Here is a 22248-nt window from a genome sequence, read left to right on the forward strand (position 1 = left end):
TGGAATAGGAAACAAGTTTGTTTATGTCTCCTGATAGTTAGTTTTTCTTTATATCTATCTAGTCAGTTCTAATTTTAACTAATGTGAATAAATAAAATGTAGGAATTTGTACCCAGGGTCCAGTGGCTTCTTAGAGTTCTAAAGGAAATGCCAGGTGATTTCTAGCTTATGTCCTCATCTCCATTTTAACTTTCTGGTAGTGATCATCACTGTCACCTGTTGCATTTTACTAACTGTACTTGAAAATAATTGTTTCATGTATAATTCTACTTTTGCATGCAAAAGCATTATTCTGGAAAGAGGTCTGTGAAGACCTCAATTAACTGTCTGAGGGAAGGATGACACCCTAGTCACAAAGCCACCAACCAGTGATGGTAGCATGGGAGCACACAGTTCTGCATGTCAATATCAAAGCAGAAAATCGCCATCATTTACACCCTCGTATTTCCTGTGTCTACTGAAAATGAACTTAGCCGATGAGCATAAGATGAAGCTTCCTTGGTTCCCAGGTCACTGGGATTCTACTCTGTCTTAACTGTTGGCTTCCCCGCTTGCCACACCGTGCCCCCCCCCCCATCCTCTGGGTAGTATCATGTGCATTGGCTCATTCTTGACCTGTAGTTTCTGTGCTCACACTAAGCATAGACATTCTGGGTATCTAAGGTAGGAAGATAATCCCACAGCCAACGTCGCTGTCTCTTTGCTTGTTTTCCTGTGGTGCTCAGGATGGGCCCCAGGGCTTTGCTCATAGAGGGTAGGAGCTCTATCTCTGAGCTACATCCAGAGCCCCTTTTTACCTGAATATTTTTGAGACAAGGTCTCATTTAAGTTGCCAAGGCTGGCCTTAAAGTCACTCTGTAGCACAGGGAAGTCTTGAACTTGCAACCCTCCTACCTTGGGCATCCTAATCATCAGGATGACAGACTTCCATCAACAGACCTGGAAGTGGTTGCCACTTTTGAGGACTGGATAGCTACTGGGGGTTGCCATGGTTACCAGGCTGACTCCTCACTGGAATGCTGACTGGCAGTGGCCAGGGGTCCCAGAGCTCAATGGGGCAGTAGCATAGAGACTGATCTTACTTGTCACAATGCCCGTCTTCTGCAATCAAAGGGATGCCTCCTTATCCCCCCCACCCCCAAACAGTGTGGTCTTCCCTCCCTTCCTCCTCAGTAAGAGAGAGATAGAGATGCATTGGTCTCATCCAAGCACAGTGTGATTTGGACAACATTGGGAAGATATATATTTTCCAGGCCACCATCTCTCTGTGGCTGAAAGGGGGAGGGGGTGTGTGCAGGATGGACTTGGGCTGTACAGATGTGCTGTTTGGTTCTGGGAGGCTCGAAGAGAAGGGTGAGTCAGACAGCCTGCCGGGCTATTGGGTGCTGAGCACAGTGGGAGTGAGCTTTTAGGGCCAAGGCTCCTCATGCTGAAAATCCCCTCTCTTAGTTGATTGAGCATCCCTGTTCCTCAGTGGGATGTACACGGACGAGGAGAACACCTCATCCGATGCACATCCGAGCACAGTGACAGGGGGTGTAATGAAGCGGACAGCCCTGCCGTGAAGCAGCCGCCCCCGCGTCCAGGCCTCACTGAAAGCTTCAGAAAGGGAGGACCAGGGTGATGAGTCAGCTCCCCGTTCCCATTTTCTGCCGAAGGTAATTGCGTTTCCATTAAATGCTGATGTGTTCTCATTACCGGAGAGTGTGCCGAGAGGGGATGGGGAAGGGGAGGGTGGGGAGGGCTTCTCCATCTGAGCCGTGTCTGCGTCTGAAAACACTGCTTGTTTCCACCCACACTCAGAGGGAGACCATCGCCTCAGCCAGAACAGCTGTCCTAGAACAGACCACAAATGCCACTGAGGATGGAGAGAAAAAGGAAGTTCTCTCGAACACTGTTGTTAGACTCAGGCACGGTACGGCGACCACAGACAACAGTGTAGAGCTGCCTCAAGAGCTTTGGTGTTGGCTCGGTTGGTAAAGATGCCCGCCACCAAGCGTGTTGACCTGATTTCCATCTCCATGACCCACGCAGTGGACATAGACAAAGGACTCCTGTCAGTTATCATCTATCCTCCACACGTGTGCTGTACTGTGTGTGTGCACATGCACACATATGCAACGATAAATGAATAAATAAATAAATCTCAAAAATATAAAAAGGGCTTCAAGAATGTAAAACTAGGTGCACACGGGGTCCAGAATCTTCTGGGTTTACATCCGAGGAAATGATATCAGCCTAAGAGAGAACCACCTGCAAGTTTCTGGTTGTCGCTCTGTAGTTCACAGGTGCTAACAAAGAATCAACCTGGGGCTGGTGGGATGGCTAAGTGGGTAAAGGTGCTTGCTGTGGACCCTGGAGCTTGAGTCTCAGAATTCTTATGATAGAAAGAGAGAAGTAATATGATCATTATGAATAATACCAACATAAATATTATAGTCCATGGATATATGCAATTATGGCAATAACAACTTCTGAAACAGGAAAACCTGGCTTGTTCCTTTATGTGCTGGTAGCCGAGTCTCCACTGGGATCAGAAACCTGGGTTTGAGGACGGGTACCTAGGATAGCCACACACCCCACACCGAGTCGCAGCTGTTGTGGGGACCTCGTGTTTGGGGCCAGGACATTCTCCCTGACTTTACTGTCTCCTCCCCACCCCTCATGCTACTGGAACTGCTTCAGCTACTGGGAGTGAAGAGGACAGCCCAGCCGCTCCTGAGCACAGGCGGTGAGTAAGGGGATGTCTGGAACATGACAGCAAAGCCGGATGCTTCGTGAGACCCGCTTAGCTGGTGGGGCAGGGTCAGGGGAAGCAGGAGGAGATGGAGATTTAGGCAGGGCTTCATTGTGTAGCCCAACCTGTGCTGAAATGTACTCTATAGCCCAGAGGGCTTTGAACTTATGGCAATCCTTCTGTCTCAGCCCTGTTTAGTGTTAGGAGTATAGGTGAGTGATTTTATGGAAATCTTCAGGTATTAGCAACTTCCTGCCTCTGAGTAAAGCTTCAGCTTTACCAAATACTGATGATGTGAGGGAAAGTGCCATCATCATCTGATGCTGGTGCAAAAACTAGGCCGATCCCATTATCTAGCATTAGCTCCTAGCATTAGCAGTGCATGTCTTAACTCACCAGGCCAGGAAGCCATCAAAACCCCCTGGTGGTGTATCTAACTGCTCAAGAATCCTTTCAGAATCCTCGGGCTAAACTCAAGATCTGCTTTGCCTCGGGGGCTTGTGTGGAGCCACTGCATCTCAATGACATCAGGCTCAGGGCTCCCTACTGATGGGTGCCTGTGGGCAGGAAAGAAGCACCTGGGATTCAGGGTAGTCAAGAGAGCCTTGTAGGCATGAGCGGCCCAAATGTGTGCACTCGTCACCTGAAACGCATTTGCAAAGTGGATGTTGATCATCCACACTTCCCCTCCAAACCAAACCTTGTTGTTCGTTTGAGAAAATCAACACCTAACACCAAGTCACTGCATTGCGCTCTCAAATGCCTTCATACACAGCCCTGCAAGGATAGCGGTCCTCAAATACCTCATCAGTGAGAGAGCATGGAGGAGCGGAGGAGGGGCAGATGACCTGTTCCTGTTTCTATGGGCTTCTGGTCATTCATACCAAACAGAATTTCCAGTGAAATACAAAGCCTTTCCCTAAACATTTAATGCTCTATTTTCCTTAAAAACACCTCTGCATTTATTCACTTATTTTATGGTGTGTGTGTGTGTGTGTGTGTGTGTGTGTGTGTGTGTGTGTGTGTGCATCTTGGTGTCCATGTTGAGTTCAGAGAACAGCTTTATGGAGTCAGTTCTCTCCTTACACATGTGGGTTCCAGGGATCTAACTCAGGTCACGAGAGCTTTTTACTGGCTGGGCCACCTTGCATGTATACAAAGTTAGGCTGTGAATGTTAACTGCATATAATTCGTATTTGTCAGTCATACTTACTTTAGGCTAGAAAGAATAAGAATAAAAACAGCACTGAGTCCTTAGCCCAGAGGATCTGACTTGATTGTGGGAAGTAGAAAACTTACTGAAAACATTAACAAGAAAGTGTAATTTCCACAGAATGATGTACACACTTCTTAAACATCTGGCTGAGGGATTCTGTGAGTGAATGCACCTGAAAAAACCTACCCATAGGACAGCCACCTCACTTGCAGAGATATGTCAACATAGGAGCTTTTGAATTTTAACTTTTAAAGGGCATGCAAGACTTCAACTTCAAGAGCACAAGGGTGTTCCACAAAGATCTCCCCGCTGGTTCTAATCCACAGACAGGACTGATTAAGAGAATTTGTTGTTGGTTCTACACTTACGGAAAGACTTCATGAAAATATGACCCTAAGATTTTAATATTCTGGGACGGGTTCACTATCCAGGTCATTATTTCTGAAGGTTCCACCCATGTTAAAACTAAAGTCAGCCCCAGACGTTTCATTTTGTCAAATTCTCACTTTTCACACGAAGCTTTGTGGTTTGTGACCTTCTACCAATCCAGTTAGAGGCGGATTAGTTAGAGATGGATTCATTTTGATAGATGGGTTAGTCATAGATGAATCAGTTCGCTCTTTTTGATATTAAAATGAAAGGGCGTACAGACGACGATTCCTGTGTGTTAGCCACTCATGACTGGCAAACAAGAAAGTTCTCAGGCCATGCCCAGTTGCAAGACAGGGAAGTGTGAGGGGGGTCAGAAGAGCTAGATCCCTAGCAGGGAAAGAGAAATAAAAGCAACTGTATGCTGCGAGGCCAGCAGACGGGACTCTGAGTGATACGGTGGGAAGGGAGGCCAGGACGGGGCCTGCACTCAGTCCCAGGGGTCAGGATGCTGGAGATGTTTGGATATAGCCAAAGAGTAGAGCTTTCATGAGAGGATGGGACAAAGGAAGAAGATGGCTTAGAGAGGGCTAAGTGGGGGCAGAGGGGAGGGAAGGAAGGAAAGAGAGAAAGAGGAGAGCTAGTGAGGGACAGAGATAGAGAGCGAGAGGCAGAAAGACAGAGAAAGCTATCTCCCTGAAACCCGTGCAAAAATGATGAATGGGGCCATAATTTTGCCCACCCAGAGGGTGCCTTACTTTTTAAGGATTTATTTTTTATTATTTTTCTTTCTTTCTTTTTTTTTTTCAGAGCTAAGGACTGAACCCAGTGCCTTGCACTTGCTAGGCAAGTGCTCTACCACTGAGCTAAGTCCCCAACCCCTATTTTTATTATTTTTAATTACTTGTATGCATTTGTGTGTGGTGAGGGTATGTGCATGTGAGTGTCACCACAGAGTGCTCACAGACATCAGAGATGTTGGGTACCCCTGGAGCTAGAGTTATAGGCAGTTGTGATCTGTCTGATGTGGGTGCCGGGAACTGAACGCAGGTCCTTTGCAATACATATGCTTAGCCACTGAGCCATCGCACTAGCCAGAAGTACCTTGCTTTAATTGTCACAAAGGCCGAGTGTGGGTGGACCAGCAGTAGCTCTGAGAGCCATGATGAGGAAGGCTGGGCTTTGCAAAAGGTCTGCATTCCATCCTTCTTTAGTTCCCACAAAGTCATCCCTCAAGTCTTTCTCTCCTTGTTAATCTGAACTGAGAGGGACCCGGGCCCAATGCGACAAGTTCTGAGGGTCGCTGAGGTGCTTAGGTCCTAGGTGAAGAAGTCAGTCTCTGCTTCCTTGGATGGTGGCAGAAGACAATTCTCATGGAGGAACTGGCCACACGAAGGCACCTTTGGCCCAGAATCAACTGGAATCTAAATTTAAAAAACTCACCACTTGGGCTAGCAGGCCATTCACAACCTCAGCACTTGGCAAAGGGGGGCTCTCCACAGACCACGACAATCCTCTTGTTGTTAAATATGATTTTGGCCTTTACATAACTTTTTAGTTTATCAAGGCAAAGAGTGAGACACCACAGATTTTGTACTCAATATGCTAAAACAAACAATAACACCTTGGAATACCCACATCTATGCCTGGTGGAGGCCCTCACAAAGTTATGCTTTATCACGAGAAATTGTCTGTTCTCAAAAGAAAATAAAAATAGAAAATAAATGAGTGGGTTTAAAAAATCTAATTTGTTTAGGTTGATCAGATTTTGGAAAGAACCAAGAGGAGGCTTTGGTTTTGATTTTGTTTGTTTTTCAGCGCAAGAGACTGGATCCAGGTCCTGGCACATGCCAGGCAAGCACGCTGCCACTGAGCTACATCCCTGGCCCCCCAGTCTGAAGTTACATGTAGTTTTAATTTACGCAGTATTTCTACTTTTCAAACTTTAGCCTGTTCAGAGAGGAAGTGGGGAGGGAAGGAAGGAGGGAGGGAGGGACAGAAGGAGGGACGGAGGGATGGAGGGACGGACGGACGGACGGAGGGACAGAGGGAGGGAGGGAAAGAGGGAAGGAGAGGAGCTAGCTAGTTCTCCTTCCTCTTCCTTGTACATTGAGTTTGCCTCCTGGCTTCTGTTGATCCCTGTACTTCACTCTTTGTCGATGAAACAACTTGAAACTTGCATTTTCTGAGACTGGCAGTGTCGCTCAGCATGAGGCTCTCTACTGTCCAGCGAAGCAGGAAGGCCAATCGCTGAGGGGACACTGACGAGAGGGTCTGGGGAGTGTGGACAGGAAGTGTCACCTCTCCTGTGTCGCACACCATGGTCCCTGAGACAGCACTCTTAATCCGCGCCAGCTGAGCTCCTGAAGACGGACAGGGGCTGACACAGAACCGGGCACCCGTGTGTCTCTGAAAAGTACGGCAGTCTCAGGAGAGATGGGAAGTCACATCTCTACACTTGCTGCTGCTGGTGGTTGGTGTGGTCACTCTGGATAGTGCCCCGTGGAGGGTCTGTGTCCCTCCTGGATACTGTGGGAGTCTGATTCCAACCCTAGATCAGGCTCAATAGCTGTAGCCAATAAATGAAAGTAATGGCTTCACAAGAGCAAAATGCTGAAGTTGACTCTAATTTTGTGATTCCTGGTAGCAGATATGAGTGGGACTTCATTCTCGGCTCATGGCTCAGAGCTCCTCATCCTCTGGAACTGTCTAGGTGATAGGAATGTCTTTCTTCAGATGAGGCTAGTTTTGATGAGTTCCTGGGTGGAGCGGGTCACCAGAAAGACATACCACAGTTATGTGTCCTCTGGCTAAAGACTGGGTTAGTAACTGACCATGCCCATGAATTATGAGATTTGGAAGCTTCACGATGCTGAACTCGTGAAGAGCATGGAGAAAGGTGAACTTGGAGAAGGCATGGAGGCCCTTCACCCTCTCCACATCTTCATCTGGCAGCTCACCTACGTCCTCTGTAACATCCTTGATAATAAACCGGGAAATTCAAGGCAGGCATTTCCCTGAGATCTGTGAACCATCACAGAAACCAACTGATCATGAGGAGGGGGTCTGGGGAAAGGTCAAATTTCTAGCTCGTCAGTCAGAGGAGGCCTGGACTTGCAGTTGGCATCGGAAGCATCAGAAATGGGCCAGTCACGCAGGATTGAGTTCTCAACCTGTGGGACCTGACTCTGAACCTAGGTCAATGTCAGGGATGGGTGGGACTGAAGGAGTTTCCGGCTATGGGGGAAATGGGGGCTGAGGTGACCTGAAGCGCTGCACAAGAGCATTACAGGACTCTTGCCTGTTTTATCCATATGCCCGAAGGACCATTTGACACAGTCTCACTTTATGTAGACCATTCCATGGAAAGAGACACCTCCCGAACAGTATGAGTGGCAGGCACCTGACGAGGACAGTACTGTCCCCAAGCCAGAGCTCAGGACAGAGAGGAAGCAGATGGGGAGGGAAGTGGAGACATGGCCCAGCCCCTTACCGTAGTGCGGGATGATGGCCCAGGCCATGGCCGAAGCGTAGATTCCACCAATCATCCAGAACATGCAGAGCCAACTGAGGTGCTCACCCCGCTTCTCCCGGGCTAGGACTTCAGCAAAGTAGGAGAATACGGTAGGGATGGCGCCTCCAATCCTGCCAAGAAGGACGGAGAACACGTGAGGCTGGGCCTGGGACAGCTACCGCGAGGTAGGAAGGGCCAACCCAAGGCAGACTCTAGCAATACGTATTCTCTCCCACCCCTGACATAGCAAACAATGCGCGTTTTCTATCATTTTATAATACGTGTCCCTGGCGGATACTGGCACATGACTGCCTCATCCAAACTTGAAACTGCAATTAAGCTATGTGGCCAGCAGGTGGCAGTGGCACCCTACTCCTGCGGTTTACAGCTTCACGTTGCCGTTCAGAGGAGGTTTGTGCTCAGTGTTGGATCGTCTGCATGATATTCATTAAACGTTACAACATTCTGGTGTTTTTAAAATAAGTACCTTGACTCATTAAAGCAAAGAGAAACACTGTGATGCGTCTCTTCCATACGACTGCTGGGAATTTTGGGCACGGCTGTAAATATCTCTAGGGGGCTGTCCGAAATCTTGAGTCCCTTGTTACTACCCCATAGCAGGGGTCTTGTAACCTGACGGGGGTGATGTGATGGCAGACATGCTGACAGATTGGTTCTCACCATTGTCCAGGAGATAGGACAGCTGAATGAGTATAAACATAAGGGTTTGTACCATATATGTACCAAATATGATCTTTTGTTCATTCCTCTGACTTAAAAAGGAAGATTTTACTATATTCATTCATTCATTCATTCATTCATTCATTCATTCACTCATTCATTCATTTATTTATTTGTGTGTGTTTGTGTGTTGGTACATATGTGTGGGTACCCTTGGAGACCAGAAGAGAGTGTCAGATCTCCTGGGACTGGAGTTATATATATCAGGTGGTTGTGAGCCACCCATGTAGGTGCGTCCAACTGAACTCGGATCCTCTAGAAGAGTAGCGAGCATTCTTCACCACTAAGGCATTTCTCCACCCCTTGGGAAAGGGTCCTGATAAGAAGGACTGGCTGACTCGAAGATATGGTAAGACCAGTGGCCAAACTATTCAGGTGAAAGACTCTCAAGTAAAAGGTCCCACAATTAAAATTTCATCTAGTCTGGTAGGTAGATGAATTATAGATTTCATCGTAATTTCAAAAAAATCTTGAGCCTAAATTTTGGAAAAACTGCCTCAGAAAATATTACTTTTATTTGTTTCAAATTATTATCTTAAATATATTGTTTTAGGCTGGGTGGTGGTGCACAACTTTAATCCCAACACTCGGGAGGCAGAGGCAGGCAGAGCTCTGTGAGTTCGAGGCCAGCCTGGGCTACAGAGTAAGTTCCAGGACAGGCTGCAAAGCTACATAGAGAAACCCTGCCTTGAAAAACCAAATACATACATACATACATACATATCTGTGTGTACACATATATATGTATACATACATACATATGTGTGTGTATATATACATATATATGTATATATACATACATATTGTTTGATGTTGGGTCATAGGTGCTGCAGTAGAGAGAGAAGAGCATCAAGATGCTAAGTCTTTATTTTCCGAAGGAGCAGAGGGTTCAGCTTTCTTGGGAAAGACTGACACCCAGCTAGTTCACTCCAGTTACTTTATTCAAATCCATAAAAGGTTAAAAGAGGTTGGAAAAGGTTCCAACTACTGAAGTTCTCTTGCTCTTGCTGCCCATGAGAGTAGACAACCCACACAAATCTCAGTCCCTTTTTATGATGGGTAGCCAGGAGTGTTTAGCCAGGTTTGCCAGGAGTGTCTTAGAACCAAGGTCGGTGCACATAGCACCAAGTGCACATTCTCCAGAGAGATGACATTTCTTCAAGGTTCGAACAGCTCAAAACAATGTCTCAGTCTCTACTGATCAACCAACCCAAACATAGCAAAGGCTTTGCTGAAACATTTTTCTCGAAGCCAGACACAAGGGCCTTACTATACATTCCACTTAAAGTAAGACATAAAAGCTTTACTTACATATCACTACATACACATATATATGTATACACACATATTTATATGTGTACACACACACATATAAAGATGTCAAACAACAAAACCAGGGTGTAGAGCCAGCACCTAGAGATAGAGCCTAAAAGAATGTATCCATTCATTTATGGTACCGTAAGGTAAATTGCTATTGACATTTCAAATAATGTAATGTCAAAGAGCAAAACATGTCCATCCATTTAACAACTGATTTTTGTTGAGCCTTTAATACAATAAAGGACTATTAGTCATGCCTTCAGCAAATGCAATTTCAGGGAAGGTCATTCTGTAGTAAATTGGCCTGACCAAATGAACCATAGGACACATAATTCTCTGCATTAACTGGGAGGTCAAAATATGGCACCATTTTAAGTATCTGTCCCTGCTTACAATGATGCTATAGTCATCCACTAGTGGACACGGGCAGACGGCTCAGGTCAGTGTACTCAGTCTATGAGCCGTGAAATCAATTTAGTAATCTCCATAGCATTTTAGAAAATTTGATAGAAATGATATTTGATTGTAATTCAAGGAATAAGGAAAAGCATACGTCCATTTTATGAAGCCTTTATTTCTATAAACATTTGTGGTGTACATTAACATATATAGTTATATGTATTATATACATATATTCATGTGTATTGTAAGGGCCATAGTATCTTTTTTTAATTTCCCTCTTTCCCTCCACCCACCTCTCTCCCTTCCTTCCTTGCTTGCTTTTCTAGTGCTACAGATCAATCCCAGGGCCTTGTGCATGCTTTGCAAGCACTACACCACTGAACAGTATTCTCCAGACCCACAGTGTATTTCTTGGTAAGAGTTAGCAGTAAGTCCCTTGCATAAAGCTTTTTTTTTTCTTTTTTCTCTAGGCTGTGAATGCTGTGACTACCTAAAATTCCTAGAGGGATAACTGCAAAAGTGTACTGATGAAACACATGGTGGTTAACATCAGCGCACACATGGGTAGCAAGCTGGTCCCAGTTCCACTAACCAAATCCTCAAAACAAGAAACATGCATGTGGTAGGCAGTGAGAAGTGGCTGGTTCCATACCTCAGTGGGCTCATCATTCTGCTTGGCTTTTTGAGAAGCTCATGCTAGGTCACTTTTAAAATTCATCACTGTCTGAACATATTTTAAATGGCTTCATTACAATACACATCCAGCTTTCACATGGCTTTGGGGGATTCAAACTCAGGTCCTCATGTCTGCACATATGGAAAAAGCCTTTACCCACTGGGCCATGTCTCCAGCCCTGGCACCAGTTTTCAGGACATAAAAGAAGCTCTAGTTTTGACTAACTCTTCACATCCTAATTAATAGTACCACAGGATTCTGGACACTCTGAATGGAACACCTATAACTCATACTTCATGAAAGCAAAATTACATGCCAAGATATGCCAGGCACCCTGAAACTGAGATAAATGTACTCCGACATGGCTAAAATTTTAAGACTGCCTGTTAGTTTTCAATAAGTGAGAGTTAAAAAGAGAAAAATGATGTATTCAGTAATCAAACTCGTTTTGATGCATTGCCTTTTTCTAAGATGGTCCTTTTTGCATGGATGATTTTCAATCTGTTTGTACACCAGGGTGCAAAGAACTCTAATTAAGGGTAAATGAACCCGAGGAGTTAGTGTGGGATGCCAGTAAATCCTTTGCAAAATTCTCTATTCTCCAAGATCTATAAAACAATCCAATACTCACTCTCTTATTGTGGGCTGGTCATCTATTTTAGGGAAAATATTGCCATCTTCTGTAGCCTACTCTATTCAGAGGAAAACCATCCCTTGGTGTGACCATGTTCCCTGTCTCTGGTATTTCACATTCCATCCAGAAGTGAAGGGGGAAACTGCCTGGTGTGTGCCTTTGTGTCCCCTCACCTGGACCAGTGGGCTTACACCACGTATTTACTCTTAAGGTTTTCAGACTTTTTTATTTTGAAGTAGGTGCACCTACTGGCCTGTGCTGTTCTGAGGACTTAAACATTCTGAAAAACAAGGGCACACACCCCTTTCCAAATCAATCTGACCACCGAAGAAGCTGAGGATGCTAAACTGCAAGCAGTGAGCCAGCATACCTCCCAGGTTTCCTGAGGTACCGTGTGTGTGCCTTAGTCACCATGATCAGCCTTTCCTCAAATGCCCTGGTGGTCCTTATCACAGAAAGAGTTCACTTGGGACTGATCAGAAGATGCTGGGAAATCCTGATGGACATTCTGGAGCTTCTAAAACACCTGGATGTCTTTCTTAAAAATGTTGTAGCTGCAATAATTGCCATCAATGAAAATTTATTGGCAAGAGGCAAAGCAGGTGCACTTATGTCTTGTAAATATAATTTATAATTTAATTTATACAAAGACTGGTGATGGCAAGATAAAGCTGCCCACAGCCCGCCCAACCTCCAATGTTTGCAAATCAAAAAAAAAAAAAACAAAAGAAGAAGAAGGTTTGCTGTTGCTGTTTTACTGCAACACTTTTGGTGAGGGTCTAATCAGTATTTACCATAAAGAAAAACAACAACAATAAATATGGACCACGAGAAGGCAGAAGTGGAATCCTTAGGCATTGCTGGTGATAATGCAAGTTAGCCAGTCATTATAGGAATCAGTATTCTTGGGTTCCTCAAAAATTTGAAAATTAAACTACCATATACAATCCAACTATAGTATTTCTTGGTGTCATAACAAAGGAATCTAAGCTGGCATACCAAGCAACACCTGCACTTCTGTGTCTAAAGTGACACTGTTCACAGCAGCCAAGATGTGGAACAACCGCCTGTCCACTATTAATATATTGGGCCCGGTGATCTTCTTTTCTTGGGGAGCTGTTCTATTTGTGAGCGGATAAAGTGTGGTGCATATTCACCGTGGAGCTGTATTCAGCCATCAAGAAGAATAAGATTATGGAATTTGTGGATGACAAGATCATCCTGTTGGCCAAATAAATAAGACTCAGAAAGACAAATATGGAATACAGAAATAAATGTTTAACACACAAGCAGAAGGGAGACACTTTGGGGAGGAAAGAGGATCGTGGGGGTTGGGGCAGATGAGAGCGGTAGAAAGGCAGACGTGAGCAAAGCACAATGATGCGTGTGTGTGAGAACATAATGGAATTCATACACTAACTAGAAAGGTAAACTACAAGGGGATGACACACTAACTATTTGTTTTTGATGATGGTATTTACCATGTTAGGATAAAGTTTCTGAGAACACAACAGAGATAAATATTTTGGTGGGAGTGCTCACAGTCCATGTATCTATCAGTAGCTCTTAAAAGTGGTTTTAGCTTTTTTTTTTCTCCTTTGACCCATGGCTGTGGATGTCTACAGATGTCTAGAGCTATTCAGAGGCAATGTGAATTGTTACGACTCGGGATGCTAGACATCTCTCAATGAATAGGACAGGTCCCCAGGAAGAATGAATTATGCAGCCCAAAGTATTAACAGTGCTAATGATGAGAAATAATTACAATGAAGGGAGATTTAATGTGAAAAATATAATTGGTTTCATATTTTAAAAATCCATGACTCAAGGATTAAGTAATTATCTTATACTATTTGATGGGTGAGACATCCCTAAATTCCCTTACCACAGAAGCCTTATTGTTCATTATATCCTGATAGCTAGCTATGAAAAGATGCTCAAGCTCCTTTCTTTGAAGCTAATCTGTGATGGATGTTTACATAAATGAAGCAATCAGAGCAGAGTGGTTTATAAGGAACTTCCTCAATATCAGGCATTAAATCTCTCCTATGAGCCTCCAAAAATGCCAAATCTTAATTATCCTTGGTAACAGGAGGCACAGAAGGAATAACCATTGAAATCCACATTATACAGGGAGAAAATTATCCAGCAACCAATGTATATAAATACGCACAAATGAACTGAATATCGATAATTGACAGTTTAGAGCTGAGAAAATAAAATTTCAAATAATTTAACAATTTTAATTTTAGTAGGTAACGCTAACTTAAGGTTATTTACAACAATATTTATAAAACTATAAAGATAAGAAGTTATAGATTGAGCCGGGCGGTGGTGGCGCACGCCTTTAATCCCAGCACTCGGGAGGCAGAGGCAGGCGGATCTCTGTGAGTTCGAGGCCAGCCTGGGCTACAGAGTGAGTTCCAGGAAAGGCGCAAAGCTACACAGAGAAACCCTGCCTCGAAAAACCAAAAAAAAAACCAAAAAAAAAAAAAAACCAAAAAAAAAAAAAAAAAAAAGAAGTTATAGATTGAAACATACTCCTAGAATAAGTTGGGACTTTCCTCCGGTACTCAGACCTCGGTATGTGTATAATTCAGTTCGGTTAAATATCATAGAACATATTTACTTATTTTTCTCAGTAATCTAAGATGAAGTCACGAGTGGGACATTATGTAAGACAAAGAGCACACCAGCCTTGCAGGCAAGATTCCCCCTTTTTTGGGAAACAGGAAGAAGTTACGTAAGTTGAATCAGGACAGTGTAGCAGGTGATAGAAGATGTCGAAGATTACTCTCTGCGCAAGCTTGACCGTCCTGATCCCTCAGTGCTTCAGTCCAGATTGGGGGAGGTGTGGGAGGGGAGATGTTCATACTGAATTATGCTGGCTGCTATGGCTTGATGAGTTTTGTCCAAAGGCCCGTGCATTCTAGGCTTTGTCTCCAGCCTACTCAGTTTTGATAGGGGATAGAACTTTTGAGGTGGGATCTAGTTGGAGGTGTCATGTCATTGGGGGATGTATTCTGGAAGGGAGTATTTGAAACCAACATCTTCCAGTCTTTTTAAAATATTTCTTCTGTTTTTGATATTACAATATAATTATATCATTTCCTCCTTCCCTTTCCTCCCTCCAAACTCTCTCATAAATTTCTCCTTGCCCTCTTTTAAATTTGTGGCCTCTTCTTCTTCTTCTTCTTTTTTTTTTACAAATTGTTCTTACATGCATATATGTATATGGCTATACATATGTATATTCCTAATTATAACCAGCCCAGTCTGTACACTGTTACTTGTATGTATGCTTTCAGGGCTGACTATTTGGTATTGGGTGGCCAATTGGTGTGTTCTCCCCTGGTAAAGACTCCCACTCTCAGCTTTCCTAAATTACCTGTAGTTCTCTGAGTAGGGTTGAGGCCTCATATTTTTCCCCCACCCACTTTGGAATGTCTATTATTGTTGTCCTTATTTAGCTCATGTTTAGGCAGTCCTGTTGGTGAGATGTTATGGGCGTAGCTTCTGACATTCCTCAAAGAAATAATCTCACAGCAAACTCCCTGATCCTCTGGCTCTTACAGTCTTTCTGCTCCTTCTTCTACAATGTTCCCTGAACCTTGGGTGCATCTGTTGGGACTGGGCTCCACAATGCTGCATTTTGATTGGTTTTGGTTTTCTGTAATGGTCTCTGTCTGTGGCAGAGAGAAGTTTCCTTGATGAGGGGTGAGGACTACACTTATCTGTGGACATAGGGACACATATTTAGAATGTAGTTAGGGATTATGCTGGTTTGGTAAAGTGATGGCTGTAGGTTTTCCTCCAAGATCTATCTTCTTTACTTCCTAGCTTGCATGAGGCGAGCAGTTCACTCTCACAGGCTACCAGCTTGTTGGGGTACTGCCTTGCCACAGGCCCCAAAGTGACAGTATCAATCAGTTATTGACCAAAAGCGCCAAAACAGCAAGTCCCCAGTGGCACACCACCTCCAACAAGAGCACATCTCCTAATCCTTCCCAAATAGTTCTACCACCAAGGGACCAAGCATTCAAATATATGAGGCCCATGGGAGCCGTTCTCATTCCATCCACCACAGGATTCTACTTCCTCTTTCAATTCTTCAGTAAACAAGTGACAAAGAATAATTCCACTCCAGGGGCTCAGGCAGTGGTTCAGTGGGGAAAGTGAACCCAGGAAGACCTGAGTTCGCATCCTCAGCACCCATGTAATAAGCCAGGTTTGGCAACATAAGCCTATAATTCCAACACTGATGGACAGAGACAGGTGGATTGTGGGCAAAGAGTTGGACAGACAATTTAGCTGAAATGGCAGGCTCCAGGTTCAGTGAGAGATCCTGCTTTAAAAAAAAAAAGAGGCAGAGAAACAACAGAGGAAAACTTTTCTTCAGATTTCAATCTCTGGCCTCCACATAGGCACCCAATGAGTGAGCATACCCACAAACACATGTATACATGTGTATAAAACACAAAACATATAAAGAATACTTTAATGACTTTAGTTATTGCTTATTTACAATGTTATTTTTAAATAATCTCTCTACCTTCCATTTTTGTTAGGAAGTGGGAAATAATGTGAAAACATAATTAAGAAGGTTGAAGTATCACTATAAAGTCACATGTTCTACACAGATGATAAGCAGGGCTCAAAACCTACCAGGAGCGGGCGGACCTGGCAGCTTTTATTAAGACAAGTATTATGGTCATATACAAAGAACAGTGGATGGTCTACCCTGTGCCAGGCATAACAGCCACAAATAATGCACTTGGGAAATAACCTTTTAATCCTTGCTTAGAATCAACAAAAAGGAAGGAAGACGTTGTGTGCCAAGCAAATTACATAGCAATCCAGAAGCAACTGGTTAGGCTTTAAATTGCACCCAGAAATAAAAAATGTCTAAGTCACAGCTCAAAAGATGTCAGCATCAATTTTTAACTTTTATTTTCTTGAGGAATATCCACACTGATTTTCATAATGGCTGTAGGATTTTGCACGTCCACATGAAGCAACTATGCTGCTCTTGGGCATTTACCCAAAGGATCCCATATCTCACCAGAGAGACACCTGCACATCCATGTTTAAGGCTGCTCTAGCCTAGATGAAAGAGCACAAACCAGAAACTCTCCGAGCAGGCTAGGTTGACACAGAAGACAAAGGTACTATGTTGATTAGAAGGCACGTGTTTGTTATAAAATCAAGATAGAAATAATTGGGACAGGCACACTTACTTGGAAAGGATCTCCTCAGCCAGTGGAGAGCTTTAGTTCTCCAATCACCAAAACCATAATATAAAAAAGAGTATTTTTGGCCGGGCAGTGGTGGCGCACGCCTTTAATCCCAGCACTTGGGAGGCAGAGGCAGGTGGATCTCTGTGAGTTCGAGGCCAGCCTGGGCTGCCAAGTGAGCTCCAGGAAAGGTGCAAAGCTACACAGAGAAACCCTGTCTCGAAAAACCAAAAAAAAAAAAAAAAAAAAAAAAAAAGAGTATTTTTGACACAGGAAGTTATTTTCTCAATACTATGTAAACTATAAAGACAGTATTTGTAGGAAACTTGGTCACTTGAAAACATTGATTTGTAAACATAATTTGGGCAGATCTGTGCATTGATAACAAAAGATGATAACAAAAAATTTTTAGTGCAACTCTTCAAACTTGTTTACAGTCAGATTGGTTCCCCCAAGCCTTTAAATCTGTGGATACATATACACTCGCAGAAGCAGCCTGGAGCCTCAGGGAGAAAAGGCACAGCCACAGATCAGGATGCTGAAACTGTCTTGTAAACAGAAGCTCTTAGGGCTCTTGAGAGAGTTGGAAGAACGCATTCCCCCAACACCTAACTGGCTCCATGAATAAGACAGAGGTGATTATTACAATTGTCTGTGAGACATTATAAAAGCACACAGATACAATCAGTCACTCATTGAAAACATCTTCTGCTCACACTCCCTCTAGATCTCTACTTACCCACCCACCTACCATCCGTCCATCTCCCCCTTTGCCCCTTCAAGCTCTGCACAAAGCAGACCACCACTTGCTAGAGCTGTAGACAAAACAATGTTTCCACCTTCCAGGGACTCTAAGGATGAATTCTTTAGGGTGCATAAGGCTAATGTGTGATCACGGGATGTTCTGAGTGTGGAAGCTATTTTGCTTCATTTCTTTCCCACTGGGAACAACATTACTTTTACCACAGGGTAGACGGGGAGATAAGGTTTGCTAAAAAGGTCAACCTTTGCATCAGACAGCCTTGTAAAAGGCACTGTCTAAGATAGTGCCTTTCAAAAGAAATAATAGAGTGAGCAGAACCACGTGCATAATCATGTACTTTCTAGAAGAGATACTAAAACAAGGGGAACAAAACAAGGTTAATCTTAATATGTTCATTTATCAAATATTATTACTTAACACATATTAACTGTAAAATTATCCATGAGATAGTATTTTTTTACATGCCCCAAGTCTTCGTATTTGGGAGAATTAGCTCTTTGCACTTATAATAAATGCATTGCAGCTGGGTAAGCCACATTTAAGGCATTTGGTAGCTAGCTACCTGCAGCCAGTTGGTTGCCATATTGAACAACAAATCTTCTAAGAAAACATTAATTCCCTGTGTATAGTCTGGTTTGATATTATTTTTCAATTAACGATCCAAGCACATGCCAGGAAATGTCTTCCCATTCAGTTTTCTGAGGTCAGAGATCTTCCTGGAACTGGTCTGTTAAAACATTTAGAAGCACCCACCATGTTTGGAGTTTGGTGGCACACACAGTCAGACTCATTTCTGGTTGAGTCTCAGACACAGCAAGCTTGGTTATGACCACAAGCTTTGGAGCTGGACATCCTTGGTTTGAAACCTGGCTAGATCAGTCACGGTGTGCCCTTGGGTAGTTACCACACTTTCCTGTGCCTTACCCTCCTCACCTACGATATATAGACAACCATAAATGCATGATAGTATTCCCTAGTGGGGACCAATGAGGTTTAGGTGAGTCAATTTGCACTGTGGAAACCATTGCTTCTCACAAAGAGCACTATTCGGGTATTTAATAAGACTTATTTTAAAAATCTTAAAAAAAAATTTAAAATTAGTTTTTACTTTCTCAATGTGGTCCGTAAATTATTTCTTAGGAGAAAACACTTTCGAATGGAAAACTGTGTAGTTCTGAATCCGACTGAAAATCAGAAAACCCAGGGGCTATAGACCATTTGGAAAAAAAAACAGCCTACCCGGGCTTTGATTTTCTAATTAAGGGAAAATATTTTTGAATGTCTACTTTTTTTAAAAGCAGTTGTGAAAATAAAGCTCCTGGGAGAATCTTGGTTAGTGGCAAGGAATTGCACCCCAGTGTTCCTGTCATCCAGTCAGTTAATGAGCACCACACAGCTATGAGGTGCACGTAGCCGGGCTCCGCTCACACTGGAGGACTCGATTCTTCTTTCATTTCCAGTGTACAGAAACAAAGAACCCTGACTTTCACGACTGCTGCCCCCCCCCCATCATGTTCAACGGTGCCAGGTCCTCAGTGAGCAGCTCCCGATTCTGACATTGCCTGGCATCCTACCCATTATCTTTCCCTTAATTAACAGTGACTGGAAACAAATAATTTAATTCTGGGGCAAATGAAAATGAATTAATGGTGCCAGCTCCATTTCCCAGCTTTCTAATTGTCGGTAACAAAGGATAAGAGGGATGTGTGTTGCTTTGGTGTGAGATTCATTTGAGGAAATAAATGACAGATGGACGATTAGTGAGATTCTATTCCTCACCCAAACAAACACTGATGTACCCAGCAGGAAAATCTCTCTTTGTGCAGAATAAACATTTGAAGTCACAAAGATTACGTCTGCTGGACACATTTATTTTCTAAGAGTAAACACCAAAGACTTGGCTTGGTGAAAAGAAAAAAACAAAGCAGAAATCTGAGCATGATAGCACACACCTGTTATGCCAGCATTTGAGATGCTGAGGCAGGAGGATCAGGTGCTGGAGGCTATTCATTCTGATCCTCATCGTGTGATCCTATCCCGGGGGCCCGGAGAGGGAGATGAGAACATGCCAGGAGCGTTATTTGGCTATTTAGAGACAACAGCGAATCTCAGCCTAAAATAAAACCTCCCTCCAGTCCTTTCGACATTCACAGCAAAGACAACTGGAAGACATCCAAGCCTTGGATTTAGAATGTACGGGTGACTTAATTATGATGTTTGCAAGTTAGCAGGATGCAGTATAGCCATTCCCAGTTATAAATCTGCAGCATGCGGGGTGTGGGCTCGGTGACCTAGGACTTCTCTTCATGTTGTGGTGTTTGCAATGAATGGACCTGGTGGGCAGATGCGCTGCCCAATGAGACTCTGCCACTGCCAGGAATAGCTCTTCCAGCGGAATGTTCTGGAACCTTAGAATCAAGCAAGCACAAGATGGAGCTGGAGACTTCCTGACCCACTGTGAGCCAGACTTGAACTAAAATGTCACGGATCACCTCCCTTCTCACAGCCCCTCTGCTGACTGGTAGACTGCGATGTCACTTGGGTCTACTGGAATCCAGTTGGCATCCAGTAAGCTCTGAGAAGCCTGTTTTATTTATTTTGTCTTTCTTGAGGCATAGTCATCCCCTTTGGGGAAGACTGTGAGAAATATTCACAATTAACTTTTGCTGATGTAGTGGTATCCTTCCTCACAGAGACTTGGCTTCTCCCTTATGCAAGGAGTTCTGGATCTGTTAAGTAGTGCCTACTTGGAAGCTGACTGAGGAGCCATGACTGTTTTCAGTGATTTGAGTTAGAGTTTTGTTCATTCAGTATGGAACATCTCTGCTTATACAGATTAAATAAGAATTCAACGGTTCTCTGTGGTGGTAATATAATTGTACTGAAATGTGATTTTGATTGTATGTTAATAAATAAAGTTGCCCGGGGGTCAGAGCTATTAGAGCCATAGCAAGAGTGTGGCGGTGGTGGCACACGCCTTTAATCCCATAGATCTCTGTGTGTTCAGGGATACAGCCAGCATTGGAGACATATGCCTTTAAGACCTAGGGGGCTGTACATTCAGACAGTGACGAGGCAGTCACGTGTTTGGGTTTACAACCAATGAGAAGGCAGAACAAAATACTATGAAAAGACGGACAGACAGGAAATAGATCTCTTTCGGGAAGCTGGGACACCGCAGGCGGAAGGGTGAGATTTTAGCTCTGAGCTCTGACCTCTCGGCTTTCTCTTTTACATTGTTTCTGTGTTTCTTATTTAATAAGACGGTTGGTTACATCAATAGTTCTCCATTTCACTTCTGGGAACCACGTGACCTAGGCATCGGTCTACAGGTTCGGGCCATTGTGACCACACCTTGCTCTCCTGTCCTTTCCAGTGCCTATGGCTGTGTTCCCTCAGGCAGTGAACATGTTGAGCAGTTGTCCTATATCTGCAGACTCCAGCCCTTCGGGGTCTGCTCGGCATGTACCGACAATATTCTGAAAAATATTGGTTTTAGTTGAGAATATGTGTGTAAGAGAAAGATATGCTGGGGTTCTCTGTAACACAGAATTGTGTCCTGCTCTGTAGGCTGTGATCAACGGCTCCTGCTGGTATGAGCTCTCAGACTCATAAACTATCCTGTCCCCCTACTTCATAAAAAAGGAACTACTGTTTCTAACAACATCTCAAAAAGAATATCGCTAAGTCGTCAATCTGGAGGCAGAAATTTATATTTCTACAAATTTTTCCTTATATTTCTACAAGTTTCCCACACTCTCATAATCAGGCTGCTGTGTTTTTTACACTTACGGACCCAGAGTAAGTGTATGCTTTGGTCTCTTTCAAGAAAACAGCTACATCATTGACACCCCTGCACATGGCTAGTAGTATGATTCTAGTTAACTCTGCCCAAATCAGGAAATTACAGACAAAACTTCTTATGTTTTCCAAAGCAGGCTTCCCCCCTAGTTAAACACACAGAGGCAACCTAGACCAATAAAGCCACAGTGCTTGAGACAGCCTAATCCTGGATTTAAGAGCAGTCCCTAAATAATGTGAACCACTGTAGTAGGTACAGCTCTCTCTTACTTAAATCTTCAAAAGAAATGTGTTTCTGAATATTTGTTTCTGTGCAAGCAGAATCCCAAGTTTAAGCAAAACCAGTCCCCTAGAGGTAATTCACACCACCACCCGCCACAGGAGCATGGGTGCTTAGTGCCTTCTTGGATTTAAGTGTCTATAATCACACTTCTAAGAATCAACCTCGTGGCTTCTCAGGCTGACACAAAAAATAGAAGAAACATGTTACCCGCTTCTTTCTTAACACCGAGATCTTTTAGCGTGAAACCGTACAATTGTGAGTAAACACGTTACTATAAAACAGGAAGGAGAAAAACCTTACCCGAATCCAGAAAGCAAACGACAGAGGAGAAAGAAGCCGTAGCCTTGCACAAACGAGGACAGGAAGGCAAAGAATCCGTTGACAGACATGCAAATCAGGAGAGACTGCTTCCTGCCCACCTTGTCTGCCAGTCCTCCCCAGAAGAAGGCCCCCACCATCATCCCGAGGTACACTATGCTGCCTGCAACACACAGAAGACAAAAGAGCAGGTCAGAAGTTGGGAACCAACAGCACACGGAACAGCCGACGAGGCACAAA

General features: G+C 43.8%; 1 protein-coding gene across 1 annotated transcript in view; it reads right to left on the bottom strand.

Annotated features, from left to right (window-relative positions):
* Sv2c (synaptic vesicle glycoprotein 2C) overlaps nucleotides 1–22248 on the bottom strand; it is a 186942-nt gene that overhangs the window by 79766 nt on the left and 84928 nt on the right. Inside the window, exons 3-4 of the mRNA XM_006985749.4 lie at nucleotides 21991–22171; nucleotides 7816–7967 (exon numbers count right to left, since the gene is read on the bottom strand). Of these exons, the coding sequence (XP_006985811.2) occupies nucleotides 7816–7967; nucleotides 21991–22171 (333 nt within the window). The remainder of the gene's footprint in view (nucleotides 1–7815; nucleotides 7968–21990; nucleotides 22172–22248) is intronic.

Source organism: Peromyscus maniculatus, chromosome 15 (genome assembly GCF_049852395.1).
Source record: "Peromyscus maniculatus bairdii isolate BWxNUB_F1_BW_parent chromosome 15, HU_Pman_BW_mat_3.1, whole genome shotgun sequence".
In the NCBI taxonomy this organism is placed as follows: Eukaryota; Metazoa; Chordata; class Mammalia; order Rodentia; family Cricetidae; genus Peromyscus; species Peromyscus maniculatus.